The sequence below is a fragment of the Haliotis rufescens genome, unplaced genomic scaffold (assembly GCF_023055435.1).
Source record: "Haliotis rufescens isolate VD_foot unplaced genomic scaffold, xgHalRufe1.0.p SCAF_1, whole genome shotgun sequence".
Lineage (NCBI taxonomy): Eukaryota > Metazoa > Mollusca > Gastropoda > Lepetellida > Haliotidae > Haliotis > Haliotis rufescens.
Genome location: NW_025963779.1, coordinates 57,977,011 through 57,993,891, shown reverse-complemented (window position 1 = coordinate 57,993,891; position 16,881 = coordinate 57,977,011). Strand labels below are relative to the sequence as shown.

The following is a 16,881-nucleotide window of genomic DNA, read 5'->3' as shown; positions in this document are numbered from 1 at the left end:
GCACACTAACTGTGAAAGTACTCACTTGACAGTAGACCCTGTGTATGCCCATGTCCAATAACATGTCACTGTTACGTTCTGGATTGCACAATTATCATCTTGTAAGACAAATAAAAACATGAGCAGTGTAACAGACCAGGTAAAAAAACGTAAATTTACGAGGATGTGAGTTTCCATTTTGATAAACATATTATGACATCATTAGATTGATTAGTTTTATACTCAATATTCTCATAGGATAATGACTTTCCTGCTTTAAACTGCTCACAGTGGGAACAGTTTTGTTGAGGTTTTGAATGGCTAGTAGCACCTTTAGCTGTTCAGCTAAAATGGACTCTATTTGGGTGGGTGACCTTCGTGACTGTCTCTACCTCTCAAGACTAGACGGATGGGGGCACCTAGTCAGACTATATGGATGAGGCCACCTTGGCAGACTATGTGGATGGGGCCACCTTGGCAGACTATATGGATGGGGCCATGGATGTAGCCACATTGGCAGACATTATGGATGGGGCCATCTTGGCAGACACTATGGATGGGGCCACCTTGGGAGACATTATGGATGGGGCCATCTTGGCAGACTCTATGGATGAGGCCACCTTGGCAGACTATATGGATGGGGCTACCTTGTCAGACTATATGGATGGGGCTACCTTGTCAGACTCTATGGATGAGGCCACCTTGTCAGACTCTATGGATCGGGCCACTATGGATGGGGCCACCTTGTCAGACTCTATGGATTGGGCCACCTCTGTAGACTCTATGATGAGGCCACCTTGGCAGACAATATGGATGGGGCTACCTTGTCAGACTATATGGATGGGGACACCTTGTCAGACTCTATGGATGAGGACACCTTGGCAGACTATATGAATGGGGCCACCTTGTCAGACTCTATGCATGAGGCCACCTTGGCAGACTCTGTGGATGAGGCCACCTTGGCAGACTCTATGGATGAGGCCACCTTGGCAGACTCTATGGATGAGGCTACCTTGGCAGACAATATGGATGGGGTCTCCTTGGCAGACTCTATGGATGAGGCCACCTTGTCAGACTCTATGGATGAGGCCACCTTGGCAGACTATATGGATGGGTCTACCTTGGCAGACTCAATGGATGGGGCTACCTTGGCAGACTATATGGATGGGGCTACCTTGGTAGACTATATGAATGGGGCCACCTTGGCAGATGTTATGGATGGGGCCATCTTGGCAGACGTTATGGATGGGGCCATCTTTCCAGACTACATGGATGGGGTAAATTTTCCAGACTATATGGATGGGGCCACCTTTCCAGACAACATGGACTGGGCCACCTTTCCAGACTACATGGAAGGGGCCACCTTTCCAGACATCATGGATTGGGCCAACTTTCCAGACTACATGGATTGGGCGATCTTTCCAGACTCCATGGATGGGGCCACCTTTCCAGACATCATGGATTGGGCCAACTTTCCAGACTACATGGATTGGGCCATCTTTCCAGACTACATGGATGGGGCCACCTTTGCTGACTCTATGGATGGGGCTACCTTGGCAGACTCTATGGATGGGGCTACCTTGGCAGACTCTATGGATGGGGCTACCTTGGCAGACTCTATGGATGGGGCTATCTTGGCAAACTCTATGGATGGGTCCACTTCGCCAGAATAGATGGATGGGGCCACCTTGGCAGATGTTTTGGATGGGGCAACTTTCCAGACTACATGGATGGGGCAACCTTTCCAGACGACATGGATTGGTCCAACTTTCCAGACTACATGGATGAGGCAACCTTTCCAGACTACATGGATTGGCCCACCCTTCAAGACTACATGGATTGGGCCACCTTTCCAGACTACATGGATTAGCCCACCCTTCAAGACTACATGGAAGGGGCCACCTTTCCAGACTACATGGAAGGGGCCACCTTTCCAGACTACATGGAAGGAGCCACCTTTCCAGACTACATGGATTTGGCCAACTTTCCAGACTACATGGATTGGGCCACCTTTCTAGACAACATGGATTGGGCCACCTTTCTAGACAACATGGAAGGGGCAACCTTTCCAGACTACATGGATTGGGCCACCTTTCCAGACTACATGGATTGGCCCACCTTCTCAGACTACATGGATTGGGCCACCTTTCCAGACTACATGGATTGGGCCACCTTTCCAGACTACATGGATTTGGCCACCTCTCAAGACTACATGGATTGGGCCACCTTTCCAGACTACATGGAAGGAGCCACCTTTCTAGACAACATGGAAGGGGCAAACTTTCCAGACAACATGGACTGGGCCACCTTTCCAGACTACATGGAAGGGGCCACCTTTCCAGACATCATGGATTGGGCCAACTTTCCAGACTACATGGATTGGGCCATCTTTCCAGACTACATGGATGGGGCCACCTTTGCTGACTCTATGGATGGGGCTACCTTGGCAGACTCTATGGATGGGGCTACCTTGGCAGACTCTATGGATGGGGCTACCTTGGCAGACTCTATGGATGGGGCTATCTTGGCAAACTCTATGGATGGGTCCACTTCGCCAGAATAGATGGATGGGGCCACCTTGGCAGATGTTTTGGATGGGGCAACTTTCCAGACTACATGGATGGGGCAACCTTTCCAGACGACATGGATTGGGCCAACTTTCAAGACTACATGGATTGGGCCACCCTTCAAGACTACATGGATTGGGCCACCTTTCAAGACTACATGGATTGGCCCACCCTTCAAGACTACATGGAAGGGGCCACCTTTCAAGACTACATGGATTGGGCCACCTTTCCAGACTCAGGGATTGGGCCACCTTTCCAGAATACATGGATTGGGCCAACTTTCCAGACAACATGGATTTGGCCACCTTTCCAGACTACATGGATTGGGCCACCTTTCCAGACTACATGGATTGGGCCACCTTTCCAGACTACATGGATTGGGCTACCTTTCAAGACTACTTGGATTGGGCCACCTTTCCAGACTACATGGAAGGAGCCACCTTTCCAGACTACATGGAAGGGGCCACCTTTCCAGACTACTTGGATTGGGCCACCTTTCCAGACTCAGGGATTGGGCCACCTTTCCAGACTACATGGATTGGGCCACCTTTCCAGACTACATGGATTGGGCCACCTTTCCAGACTACTTGGATTGGGCCACCTTTCCAGACTACATGGAAGGAGCCACCTTTCCAGACTACATGGATTTGGCCAACTTTCCAGACTACATGGATTGGGCCACCTTTCTAGACAACATGGATTGGGCCACCTTTCTAGACAACATGGAAGGGGCAACCTTTCCAGACTACATGGATTGGGCCACCTTTCCAGACTACATGGATTGGGCCACCTTCTCAGACTACATGGATTGGGCCACCTTTCCAGACTACATGGATTGGGCCACCTTTCCAGACTACATGGATTGGGCCAACTTTCCAGACTACATGGAAGGAGCCACCTTTCTAGACAACATGGAAGGGGCAACCTTTCCAGACAACATGGATTGGGCCACCTTTCCAGACTACATGGATTGGGCCACCTTTCAAGACTACATGGATTGGGCCACCTTTCCAGACTACATGGATTGGGCCACCTTTCAAGACTACATGGATTGGGCCACCTTTCCAGACTACATGGATTGGGCCACCTTTCCAGACTACATGGATTGGGCCACCTTTCCAGACTACATGGAAGGAGCCACCTTTCCAGACTACATGAATGGGGCCACCTTTCAAGACTACATGGAAGGGGCCACCTTTCAAGACTACATGAATGGGGCCACCTTTCCAGACAACATGGATTGGGACACCTTTCTAGACAACATGGAAGGGGCCACCTTTCCAGACTACATGGATTGGGCCACCTTTCTAGACTACAGTAAACTACGGTTATAACGAACACGCATATAATGAACTAACGGATATAACGAACTAACTTTTTAGTCCCGACTATATGCTGTAGTTATGCTGTATATATGCTTATAATGAATTACGGTTATAACAAACTAAAATTAGTAGTCCCTTTGAGTTTGTTATAACCGTAGTTTACTGTACATGGAAGGAGCCACCTTTCCAGACTACATGGATTGGGCCACCTTTCCAGACTACATGGATTGGGCTACCTTTCAAGACTACATGGATTGGGCCACCTTTCAAGACTACATGGATTGGGCCACCTTTCAAGACTACATGAATTGGGCCACCCTTCAAGACTACATGGATTGGGCCACCTTTCCAGACTACATGGATGAGGCAACCTTTCCAGACTACATGGATTGGGCCACCCTTCAAGACTACATGGATTGGGCCACCTTTCCGGACTACATGGATTGGGCCACCTTTCCAGACTACATGGAAGGGGCAACCTTTCCAGACTACATGGATCGGGCCACCTTTCAAGACTACATGGAAGGGGCCACCTTTCCAGACTACATGGATTGGGCCACCTTTCAAGACTACATGGAAGGGGCCACCTTTCCAGACTACATGGATTGGGCCACCTTTCCAGACTACTTGGATTGGGCCACCTTTCCAGACTACATGGATTTGGCCACCTTTCCAGACTACATGGATCGGGCCACCTTTCCAGACTACATGGATTGGCCCACCTTTCAAGACTACATGGATTGGGCCACCTTTCCAGACTACATGGAAGGGGCCACCTTTCCAGACTACATGGATTGGGCCACCTTTCCAGACTACATGGATTGGGCCACCTTTCAAGACTACATGGAAGGGGCCACCTTTCCAGACAACATGGAAGGAGCCACCTTTCCAGACAAAATGGATTGGGCCACCTTTCAAGCCTACATGGATTGGGCCACATTTCCAGACGTCATGGAAGGGGCCACCTTTGCAGACTTTATAGATGAGATATCTTGGCAAACTATATGGATTGTGCTGCTTTAGCAGACTTATTGGTTAGCAAATCTTCACTCAGACTTAATCTTTTTACCCTGACTCACTTTTTTCTGCAAATTACGGTATATTTCTGGTAAAAATGGTGGTAAAACTGAAGCAATGTCAATCACTAAGATATGGTATTATATTCAAGATGCTTACTTTAATAATTAGTTGATCGAAACCAGGTAATATTGGACATGGGTAGATGTAGTCCCTCTGACTGTACCGATGTACTTCACGTACGCATTCCTCCCCAAGCCTTCCCATGTTTTCTATCCTCTACCTGCACAAGCGTGTTGTACTGTCGAGTTCATTTTTCAATGTGAGTGCAACATGGCAATGTTATGATTGTCGTTTTGGAATGCTTTTGTGTGTTTAGCATGATGTGTGCTTTGGTAATGTGTATAAAATCTAACCTACTTTCAAGTTATATGACTTTTGTAAACTTTGATGCAGTAGGCAACTATTACATGTGAGAAGACAAATCCATATAGATTGGGTAAAAATGAATTGCCAAATACTGTACAGCAACAAGTAAGATAATACATAAATACAACAAAATATGTCAAATTAAAAATTGATATTGCCACATAATCCTTGTTTTATTTACTGTTATTAGATTCAAATTTATGTTATATATCTATACATACATTTGTTCTTATTGATCATAGAGAACAGTTGTTGTTCGAAATATTCCTCAAGCCATGGAGTGAGTGAGCGTCATGTTCAAGAGTATTGAGGGGACACCAGAAATGTGTTTCACACATTGTACCCATGTTGAGAATTGAATACGGGTCTCCAGCATGACAAACCAACACTTTAACCACTAGGCTACCTCTCCACCCCTTAAAGTCATGGAAGAGGCTATGGAACTTATACACGTTCCTGTCCTTTAAAATTCTTTCAGAATTTAGTCAACATTCCTGCTTTTTACAGCCTTTATGCTACTATGGAAGGTCATGCACACCAAATTATGTTTGCAAAGAACACTTTTCTGTCATTACTGTGTATAAAACATTGAGATAGAGTGTGTAATATAAGTGTAACAGCAATCAAATGAAATGGTACCAAAATCTAAATAAAAGTCCTAACGTCTAGAAATGTGTCTTCAAATGTCACAAAGATACTGTGTACCATTAAACTGAAATAAAACTTTTGTCCTGCAGAAATCCAGCACCATTGCTCATAAACAACAATTTCCTCACATATTGTGAGTCAAATATGTATATTTTAACATTTGAAAAAACAAATGTCTTTTATGTACTATGTCCTGATGTTGATCATATGCATCCTTCAATTTCCGACCGATATCTGTTTCTCCATCTTACAACTCCAAGCAGAACTAATGTGAACCCTATACAGCCTGATTGGTTTTCTTTCATCACCTATGGAAAACATATACTGCCAAACAAGATCAGCAGTAATATCAAATTTTAATGAAGAACAAGAACGATACAATTCCCTGCATCAATACTATGTAAGCAGACCATCCACCAGTCAGATCATGACAGGTTTCAAATGAGAAACGATCCTTCCCTCAATCATGAAATCAACAGTTTATGTTACAAGACATCACTGTTCTAATCCTGTAGAAAAGACATCATTTGCCCATTACAAGAAAACCCTTGACACTTGGACTGTCTGCTGTAGTAGTTAGAAGATTGGGAAGCCTTCAGGGACAATTACCAAGTCCTGCCTTGCTTGTAACTTTCTAAATATACTGATACAAGGGAACCGACAATCCTTTAAGTAAATCTGACAACTCTGCCCCTGAGAAATCAAAGGTTCTGTTTTCCCCAATGTGAACATCACCAGTGGTAGATGTGCACTCCTGTGGTACATTTCCTGGTGGACAGTGTGCAGACCGAACCCACTTAGTCTCTATTAAGAGATAATAAGGTCAAAACCCATTAACAGAGTTTCATCAGTTTTACCCCCAAATGCCGCTAATGGTGCCAATTTGCTTAATATGTTTTCTGTGATCAATGGACAAGACCTCATATGATACCATCCTGTCAAGTTTCTTTTCCAACTTTGACATCATAAAGAAATGGGGCATAAGTTCACACAAATGCCATGTGTTTTTTTAATATGTAGAATATAGAATGAATTACATTTAGATTATCAAAACATCATTTGTATTATATTTAGGAAAAAAACTTAATCTTGTTTTACATGTTGATCTTAATTTAATTGTTTAATAAAAAAATATAATAATTTCAAATGTTGTGTCAAATGGACTTTATTTGAACATTTGTTTGCACATTTTCATAACTTTTTTTACAGAATCTTTTTAAAGGATTAATATTAACATGATATTATTTTACCTCCTGAACATTGGAATTCTGACCAAAATATGACCAAAAGAAATTGGTATTATCAGAGCATTTGTGCAATGTAAATTTGATCAGAATGAATATCGCGCATTGTTGTTACGGACAGAAAGAAACAAGAAACCAATTTTATCATGTCAGGAAATGCAATCTATATCTATTGACTAATCAATCTTATTTCCTTTTCCAGATAAGCCTCAGTCTACAGTGCCAGGTGAGATTTGGGAGGGATCAGTTACCATGGTTACAAACTAAACTTTCATTAGTCAAATGAGGTTCTGGGTTTGTTCCCTACATTCAGTATCAGCTGCTGTATCATTTAACCTAAACCTTTAAACTTGAAGTAGGCAAACCATCGGTTGACATTGTGATCACTGGCGGCAACCTTGGTTACAACTGCGAGTTGTCCTAACCACAATCAGCAGCCATTGTAACCACCTGTTCTCCACTTCAGCCACCACCAATAACACCCACTAGGTACTGGAGCCACTTCAGCCTCCTCCAACATCACCCACTAAGTACTAGGGCCACTTCAGCCACCTCCAATAACACCCAGTAGCTGCTGGGGCCACTTCAGCCACCTCCAATAACACCCACTAGGTACTGGAGCCACTTCAGCCTCCTCCAACATCACCCACTAGGTACTGGGGCCACTTCAGCCACCTCCAATAACACCCATCAGGTACTGGGGCCACTTCAGCCAACACCAATAACACCAACTAGGTACTGCAGACCACTTCAGCAACCACCAATAACACCCACTAGGTACTTGGTCCACTTAAGCATCCTCCAACATCACCCACTAGGTACTGGTGCCACTTCAGCCACCACCAATAACACCCACTAGGTACTGGCACCATTTCAGACACCTCCAATAACAACCATCAGGTACTAGGGCCACTTCAACCATCTCCAATAACACCCACCCAATAGGTACTGGCACCATTTCAGACACCTCCAATAACACCCACTATGTAGTGGGACCACTTCAACCATCTCCAATAACACCCACTAGGTTCTGAGGAACATTCAGACACCTCCAATAACACCCACTAGGTACTGGGGCCACTTCAACCATCTCCAATAACACCCTCTAGGTTCTGAGGAACATTCAGTCACCACCAATAACACATATTGGGATGAAATATGACACAGTTGCTGAACTAGAAAATTGAAAATGGTTTGATAAAAGTACTTGTAACCTAAGATCTCTTTCTCGACTGGTTAGTTACTATTTTGTCACCAGCTATATATCATACCAACCTTTGAGTTACCAGATCTGGACCATGCAAGTGGTCGACAACATTATGCAATGATCCATGCCAGTGAGCCATAATGACATCCAATCCTCAAGGTCACTGACCATAACCACCCAATCCACACCCAGCTGTCTAAGCTCTTACAACAAGCATGAGGATCTAGGAATTCCCCTGGTCTGATCCCTACGAAAAGTTAAGTAATATTCAATGAGACTTGTGTACCTTCTGTGTTTTTCATTGGCATTCCTTCTATATTTCAGCTATTTTTGTGTCAGGAACAACATTTGTTGAAAAAGGTGACCCTATTCATATTGTGTGCAATGCAACTGGGTCTGTGAACCCTCCACAGGATTTAGACTGGTTTAAAGATGGCATCAAAATAACACCAGATGCACATCAGAAGATTACAATAGAAAAATTCCAGTCACTTCCAACCAAGACTATAGTGAGTGTCCTCCAGTTGAAGCACAGCAATATGAACGATGCTGGCACCTATGTTTGCCGAAGCAGTAACCTGGACATCACAAGCATAAAAGTCCATGTTCTTAATGGTAAGTGGGTTGTCTGGGATTGTTTTTTTTTATATCTGCAGACATAAACATGCAACCAGATCCTGTAGTTACCAATATAGATCTGCATCTTGAAGTGCCCTGTCTGTAACAGAAGGTCCTACTGTGAAGATTATGTCCGAGCTCCACAAGGCGATTTAAGCGCTATAACTATTTTAACACCCATACCTTAACATACAGTCATGACAGTTGTAGCACGAAGATCTCTCCGTGGAAGAAAGCCCATGTCCTTGACAGTGTTCGAAATAAAAATACTTGCCAGTCTGCCATCAGGACCCACAGACTTTAGAAGCTCCAGGCCCTGACTGAACTCTTCAGGCCCTCATTTAAAAACAATGCAGCTTATTGTGACAAATAATAGACACATAATTCACTACCATAAGGACCCATACAACTTTGTAACTAATGGCCCAACACGAGACGTACCTGCCCATGAGCAAGTGCTTAATTCAAACACCGACATCAACTCGACAGTAGTTTGCCATAACCATCCTCTTTAGACTCGTTGTTAAGTTAGTGTTGCAAAAACGATATTCCTGTTTTGATTTCTGAACTATAGTTTCATTTATTGTTATTAATACCCCCTTCTGTTTGGTTATTGTGTATCATGTCTGGTGTTGGTGACAAATATTTTGTGCCGAGAAATAAAAATGATGAACATGTAGCCGCATTAACTGCTTACAAGTATCACATAAGAAAATGTGAATAAAAGTCACAAGGGAAGTAATGAAAATTATGTTAGCTTCTCCACCTGAACACAAATCCAATGGAGAATATGTGTTGGGAATTCTTAATGGCTGATCAGTGTATACGTATTGCCAGATTGTATTATCTGTGACGGACATGAGAGTAAATACCCGAACATGTTCACTCTGCTGATAGACTGGTCTGATGAGCCAAGATTCCTTCACAAAGCTGACAACTTGATAAAACAGGAAACATAGAACCCTGCCCAGTTGTGGTGCTCTAATGAGGCTCTTCCTGTGTGATGGGTTACTATGGACACCAACATATCCAGACTCTTCCAAAAAAGTAATCAATATTTTGAAGACAAGAAACCTACCTGTCAAGTTTATAAGACAAACAGTCTGGGAACTTCACAGATTGTGATTATCTCCCCTCTCACATTTCACTTATCCTATCTATTTCCCATACATATTTGGTAAATACAGGTCTCAGAGGACCTCCCAAAGGGTTCAGTCAGTTCAATCAAGGAGAATGTCTTTATAAAATCAAACCTGAAAGAATCATTGAACATCTGAAAATATTAACTTTATTAAAAATTTACTGTTCAGATATACTTCCTTAATTTGTTCTCAGTACACCAATAAAACTGTATATACATATTTTTAACGTTTGAACATGTTTCTGTTTGACAGTTATCAGTATTCGTGTGTGTGTGTGTGTGTGTGTATGTTTAATCATGTTTTGTTTTACCTTATTAGAATGAGTGAGTACTTTTGATCATGTTTTGTTTGACATGAGTGTCATGTTTTGTTTGACATGAGTGGGAGCATGTTAGATCATGTTTTGTTTGACACGAGTGAGAGCATGTTTGATCATGTTTTGTTTGACATGAGTTAGAGCATGTTTGATCATGTTTTGTTTGACACGAGTAAGAGCATGTTTGATCATGTTTTGTTTGACACGAGTGAGAGCATGTTTGATCATGTTTTGATTGACATAGTGAGTGAGAGCATGTTTGATCATGTTTGCTTTACATGAGTGAGAGCATGTTTGATCATGTTTTGATTGAAATGAGTGAGAGCACATTTCATCATGTTTTGTTTGACATAATGAGTGAGAGCATGTTTGATCATGTTTTGATTGACATAATGATGAGAGCATGTTTGATCATGTTTTGATTTACATAGGGAGTGAGTGCATGTTTGATCATCTTTTGATTGACATAGTGAGTGACAGCATGTTAGATCATGTTTGCTTGACATGAGTGAGAGCATGTTAGATCATGTTTGCTTGACATAGTGAGTGAGAGCATGTTTGATCATGTTTTGATTGAAATGAGTGAGAGCACGTTTGATCATGTTTTGTTTGACATAATGAGTGAGAGCTAGCATGTTTGATCATCTTTTGTTTGACATGATTATTAGTATCAGTGAATATATTTGATCATGCTTTGTTTGAAAGAGCTATGAGAATGAGTGAATATGTTAAAAATTGTTTCGTCTGATATTAAGAGTATGAGCATGTTTGTTTGAACATGTCTGGTTTGACAGCTGTGAGTATGAGTATGTTTGACCATGTTTTGTCTGACATTATGACTATGAGTGTGAGCATATTTTGATCATGTTGTGTTTAACAGAGCCATGAGTGAGTGAGTGAGTGTATGACATTTTACACCAGTCAGCAATATTCCGTCTTTGGCAGACTGTAAATATATACTGTTTAGGCCAGGCAAGTCTGTGGTTGACAACATGAGCAATGATTAAGACTGTCCAGAGGCAATGACAAGGGCCAGTTCACACACTGTGTCCTCCCAATCCTCATTGTAGTCGGCTGTGACAACACCATGTACATTGTGGACCTATCTGTCCCCGACCCCTGTATGGAGACAGCGAGTATGAAAAGTATGATATTGAAAATGATTAAATGATCTTATTTGAGATATATATGTTCAGTCACATTAGCATAGTAAAATCATATATGTACTGGGCCCACTTGAACAAGCAAAAATATCCAAATGACTGTGGAACTCAAGGCTGATATTTAAACTGACCTTGCCTTTTAACTGCTTTGTCTGTCTGTTGTTTAATACCACATTCAGCTATACTTCAGTTATATGACGGTGACTAGACAATCCAAGGATTGATGGTATGATCAACAATCCCACTCTCCTACCCAGAGTTCCATGCGTCAGCATAGCACCTCTGCCACAGGCCAGCGCCATGTGACTATTCGTCACATCTTACACAGTCCATTCATGATATTGCATATGTTTATCATCTGTTTGAGAAGTCTACACATCTAGATAAACATAGAAGGGTTAACTTTCATTGAGAAAATACAGGGGTGAACTGTTTTGTGCAACTGGGCTAAGAATACCAATCGTCAGCCACATCCTATTATGTTGAAACTACCTATTACTTGTGAAATATAATTAGTAATTTTTCATCACTGCCCACAGGTTCCTTAATCCTATAAAGTTATGAAATATTGAAATGTCATCTTCCTCATAAAACAACATTACTCACAAATATGCCCTGATTTTAATGCTCTCTCATTGGATACCCGTCAATGGTAGGACTTCATATTTCCAAACAAACACCTCATAACCACAATGTAACCACATTGTAACCACATGTCCATGGGGAGACCAGGAAACTAAGAAGCTCTAAAATTTCATGGGGAAACCTTAAAACTTATTGAAAGCTCTAAAAATCATTGGAAATTATTAAAATAATTAGAAACTCCAATCATCCTGGTAGTGAGTGAGTGAGTGAGTGAGTGAGTGAGTGGGGATAAGGGTTAATTTCCTGGTTGTGAGTGAGTGAGTGAGTGAGTGAGTGAGAGAGTGAGTGGGTGGGGATAAGGGTTAATTTCAGTTACACCAACATGTCTGCTCAATGTGGAAATTCCAAAGTGGTGCATATCTTAGAAGACTTCCACTTTGGTCCACAAGCACAAGCACAATATCAGGAAACGTCTTTGATTCAATTGGCCATTGGCCATTGGACTTTGGCAAAACTACTATGGTGCCTCCTTACCCTCCTTCAAACTTTTTGTGGCGGTACAATGGGTACAATGTGTGAAGCCCATTTCTGGTGTATTGCTGGAATATTGTTAAAAGCGGCGTAAAACCATACTCACCCACTCACTTAAACTTTTGGGACTCAAAAATGCATGGGGAAAATCCCAAACTCATGAACAACTAACAAACACATGGTTCTAAAAAATCCAAAAGGAAACTTCCAACTCACGAGGAAATCCGAAGAATCTGAATTGTAGCACTGAAATCCCCAATCCCTATATAACATCCAGTGTGAATGAATCAGTATGCATCTTCCCAAGAAAAAGGGAGGTAACTGACAATGAAAGTCCAGTTTCCACCCTTGCCGCACTAGGCCTTAATTTAGGAGTTATGTTTTGGCTGGTCTTAACAAGTTTATGCAAGTCCATTCAAAGTCAGGTACAAAATCGACACAGGCTCGTAACTTGCCATGCAGATTTAGGTCAATTGCTGGATTTGCAAAACATGTCTACCGTCAAGGGACATAACTCCTAATAACCACTGGAGGCGCAACGGTCGAACCACGTAATTCCAGAATAGTTCGTCAAGGGTGGAAACTAGACTTAGAAAGTCCTTTAACTCTCTTGCCTCGGGAAGACGGGTCTCATTTTGAGCAATAGTCAAGCAATATGATGTGCAAGACACAAGTGGGCCCCATACACTGAATCTACATGTGGAGTCACATAAGATATCTGAAACACATGTGTGATGTCCAATGTACTTTTATTTGCCATCATCATCTTGGGAGCACAAATTTATTCTCTTTTCTAAATTTCATATCCAAGAAAGTCTACTGGACCTTCTTCCATTCCACTATATTCAAACTGATTGGTCAAAGGGAAATAACTCCACTTAAGCTGTGCTGTTTTATGCTCAATCCATCTTCACTTTCTTTGTATTTCATATCTGAATCATGATTTTAAGCAAAGAAAAAATACATTTTTTAATTTTTTAATAGATTTTTGATAAGCTGAAGAAATCATATTGTTTTCCAGATATATCTTCATTGTAAATAACAATGTTGTTGTTTTTCTTTTTACCATGCAGCTGGATCATTGAATGTAAAACGTGGTAAGTTCCGTCCATTTCAAAATGATTTTATATATGATCTGAATCAAATTTGATCATTTCAAGACTGATTTATCAAATAATGCATGTTTGAAATAAGCTGAGGTTAAAATTTCTCAAGAACAAAGAAAGAAAATGAAGCCAGACCATTTTCTTGTCTAACATAGAAATAATAAAAATGCTGTCATGGTTGATTTGAGGTTCATTTCCTTAGAACCTTTAAAAACACCATACAAGAACACAAACTGTTAAATTTTTAGAAGTTGGTAAGTAACAGTAAAGACAAGATATTTTATGGCTAACAACTTCTATTTCTGACCACTTGCTTGACGATGGAAAAAGGATCTAGTGCGAAAAGTTTGATCATACTAGAATAATGAAGTTGTGATCTATAAAATATCTTGTCTTTACAGATACAAGAACACACAGACATGAAACATTATGGCTAACAACAGCCTTATCATTTTTAGCGTTTCAGGGCTACGTCTTCATCAGGTGAATGATGAAGAGGCAAGCAGTAGCCCTGAAACGTTAAAATCAACAAGGATGTTGTTAACCATAACGGTTCATGCTTTCACATTCTTTCAACAGCTAAATGCCTATCAAAGACTTAACAAGAGTACAAACAAAAATAGATCTTGAAGGTACCTTTAAAACAAACAGCAATTATTTGGCAAATATTACAGGATTATCAACAAAGCAAGAATGTCATTCATCTGTCTTTACAAATTGCACTCTCTGAAATATGCATTTTAATCATATATATATATCTTCAGGAATAAGTGTTCTTCAAATACAACAAATTATAGACAAGCTTTGTGCCCATCTCTTATCTCAGATACATGGCAATTTGTGGTCAATTTCTGTTACAGGGACCTCTACAGAAGATGAAGATAAAAGCAGTGGACAAACCAGTGTTGTGTGTTTCAGAACGCTTCATTTCACGGCTACACTTTTAGTTTTAACAGTGATCAATATCATCCATTAGCGCCTCAGAATCAGGCCGTTCTCATCACCTCCCTCCGAAAACCAAGAATCAAACGGAGAGAAACTCCCATCATGCAATACACTGTTATTCAAGAAGGCAGCAATTTTTTAATAGATGAGTTATCTCCCTTCATTACAAGAAATGTATTTTATTACGATGCTTTAAACTGTTTCGTATTCTGTAGAAACAAAGAACATGGCAGTTTCTTTGACAAGATAAAAATGTTAGCTATCCAACTATCTTCAGATTGAATTTATATCAAGACATCCCCTCAAGGAACAGTTTGAATTCGATTGTCTGCAATTTGTTCACAACTTGGGACTTTATTTTCTCGATAATGTGTCTGTTCTTTTAACACAAATGCTATCATAATTTGGGGAAAGGACATTGTTCATTCCTGAAGAACCACACCTATTGACACATAAAATTGTCAAGCTCCATAACCAGAGTTGACAAGCCCAAATTTGGGCAAAAAGGGATATGATGTTAATTGACATCTAAAAAGAAGTAATTTTAAAAAAGGATTTCTCATCATCACCATTTCTGACAATATGTTTTTTTAAGAAAATGAATATTTTACATTATTTTCTTATTATCCAAACACTAAATTAATAAATCTTCCCATCGAGGCCACAAGAGATTATCAACTGCCTGTCCCTGACTTGGCATGTACTTCACATTTCTTGGGGGCACGGGTGGCCCAGTCATCTTAGGCGCCGCGATTCGCTGTGCAGAGTTGCGTCCCTTGGGCACGCCAGAAACCTATGATTGTGGGTTCGAATCCCAGTTCGCCCCGATTATGTTTCAAGGTTTGTCAGCACCATACCCATGCTCGTTGGTTTCACAGAAGTGGTAACGGTCGGAGACCTGCATCACTTCGAGCTTTCCTCCCACATTAAGCTGACACGCCGCGATGTAACTGGAATACTGTTAAAAGCGACGTTAAACCCAACTCACTCACTCACACATTTCTTAATGCCAGAAGTACACAATGCTGGTTGTCTACGACGAGGGCATGAAATATTCTATATACAAGTATTCTGTATTAGAAAATCCTTTCCCAAAACAATAAGTTCCAACAAACATTCAGTTTGACCAAATACTGATGGTATCCCAACTGATGAAGGAAACTGTATTTCCTGTTCAGTGAAATTGCTTGTAAGGAAGGGAGATAACTCATTGTTTACCACAGAGGAGTAACTGTGTGCCATGGTCTGTTTATAATTGTGATATTTTCAATGGATCAGTGACGTGTAGTGTTAAACTTGTGTGCAGAAAGGATGATACAATTTTCACTTTTGATAGAATAGTAACAAACTAAAATCTTAGTTTTACATGAAATGTTGCATTGACTTAAATTATTATTACATACCACTCAAAAAGAAGTTAAAGAACACCAGATTTTGTTCATGAGACTATAGTTAATCTGGCATCGCTGGTGGGTATTGCAACACACAAACATCCACTTGTGGGTGTTCCTTAACTTGTTTTGAGAAGTATATGCACACACACACACACACACACACACACACACACACACACACACACACACACACACACACACACACACACACACACACCACATCACAGATCCTCATAGTTGAGGTCTAAACACTTTTTGTGGTTCAAATTACATGGCTGACAAAATTGGTTTCACTCAGTATATCTTTCAAACATAAAGACACCTCACATATTTGATAAATATCGTTACATTGCTGTTTTTCATCATAAAGAATAAGTCAGTGATGAGGACCACATCATATTTTTTAGGCCTTATCTATAATTCATCAACGTTTCATATTCACAACATTTATTTAGTCTTTTATATTTATTACTAGATTCTTTAGTTAATATCCTTTATCAAAAACTGCAACAGTGATTGTAAACATAGGATACATGTTCACAAAGCTATTAACAACATTAATTTGTGTCATGGGGATAATTTTGAGGGAAAATCGTTTGATATTTTTTAGTCTTTTGTTCAAACAAACATATTCCATTCAGATGAAAGTTCACATGTGTATCAGA

General features: G+C 41.0%; 1 protein-coding gene across 1 annotated transcript in view; it reads left to right on the top strand.

Moving 5' to 3' along the window:
• LOC124131478 overlaps positions 1 to 15,600 on the top strand; it is a 102,486-nt gene extending 86,886 nt beyond the window's left edge. Inside the window, exons 6-9 of the mRNA XM_048380720.1 lie at positions 7,412 to 7,435; positions 8,741 to 9,031; positions 13,845 to 13,865; positions 14,738 to 15,600. Coding sequence (XP_048236677.1) covers positions 7,412 to 7,435; positions 8,741 to 9,031; positions 13,845 to 13,865; positions 14,738 to 14,853 — 452 coding nt within the window. The 3' untranslated portion in view covers positions 14,854 to 15,600. The remainder of the gene's footprint in view (positions 1 to 7,411; positions 7,436 to 8,740; positions 9,032 to 13,844; positions 13,866 to 14,737) is intronic.
• Positions 15,601 to 16,881: the final 1,281 nt, after the last annotated feature.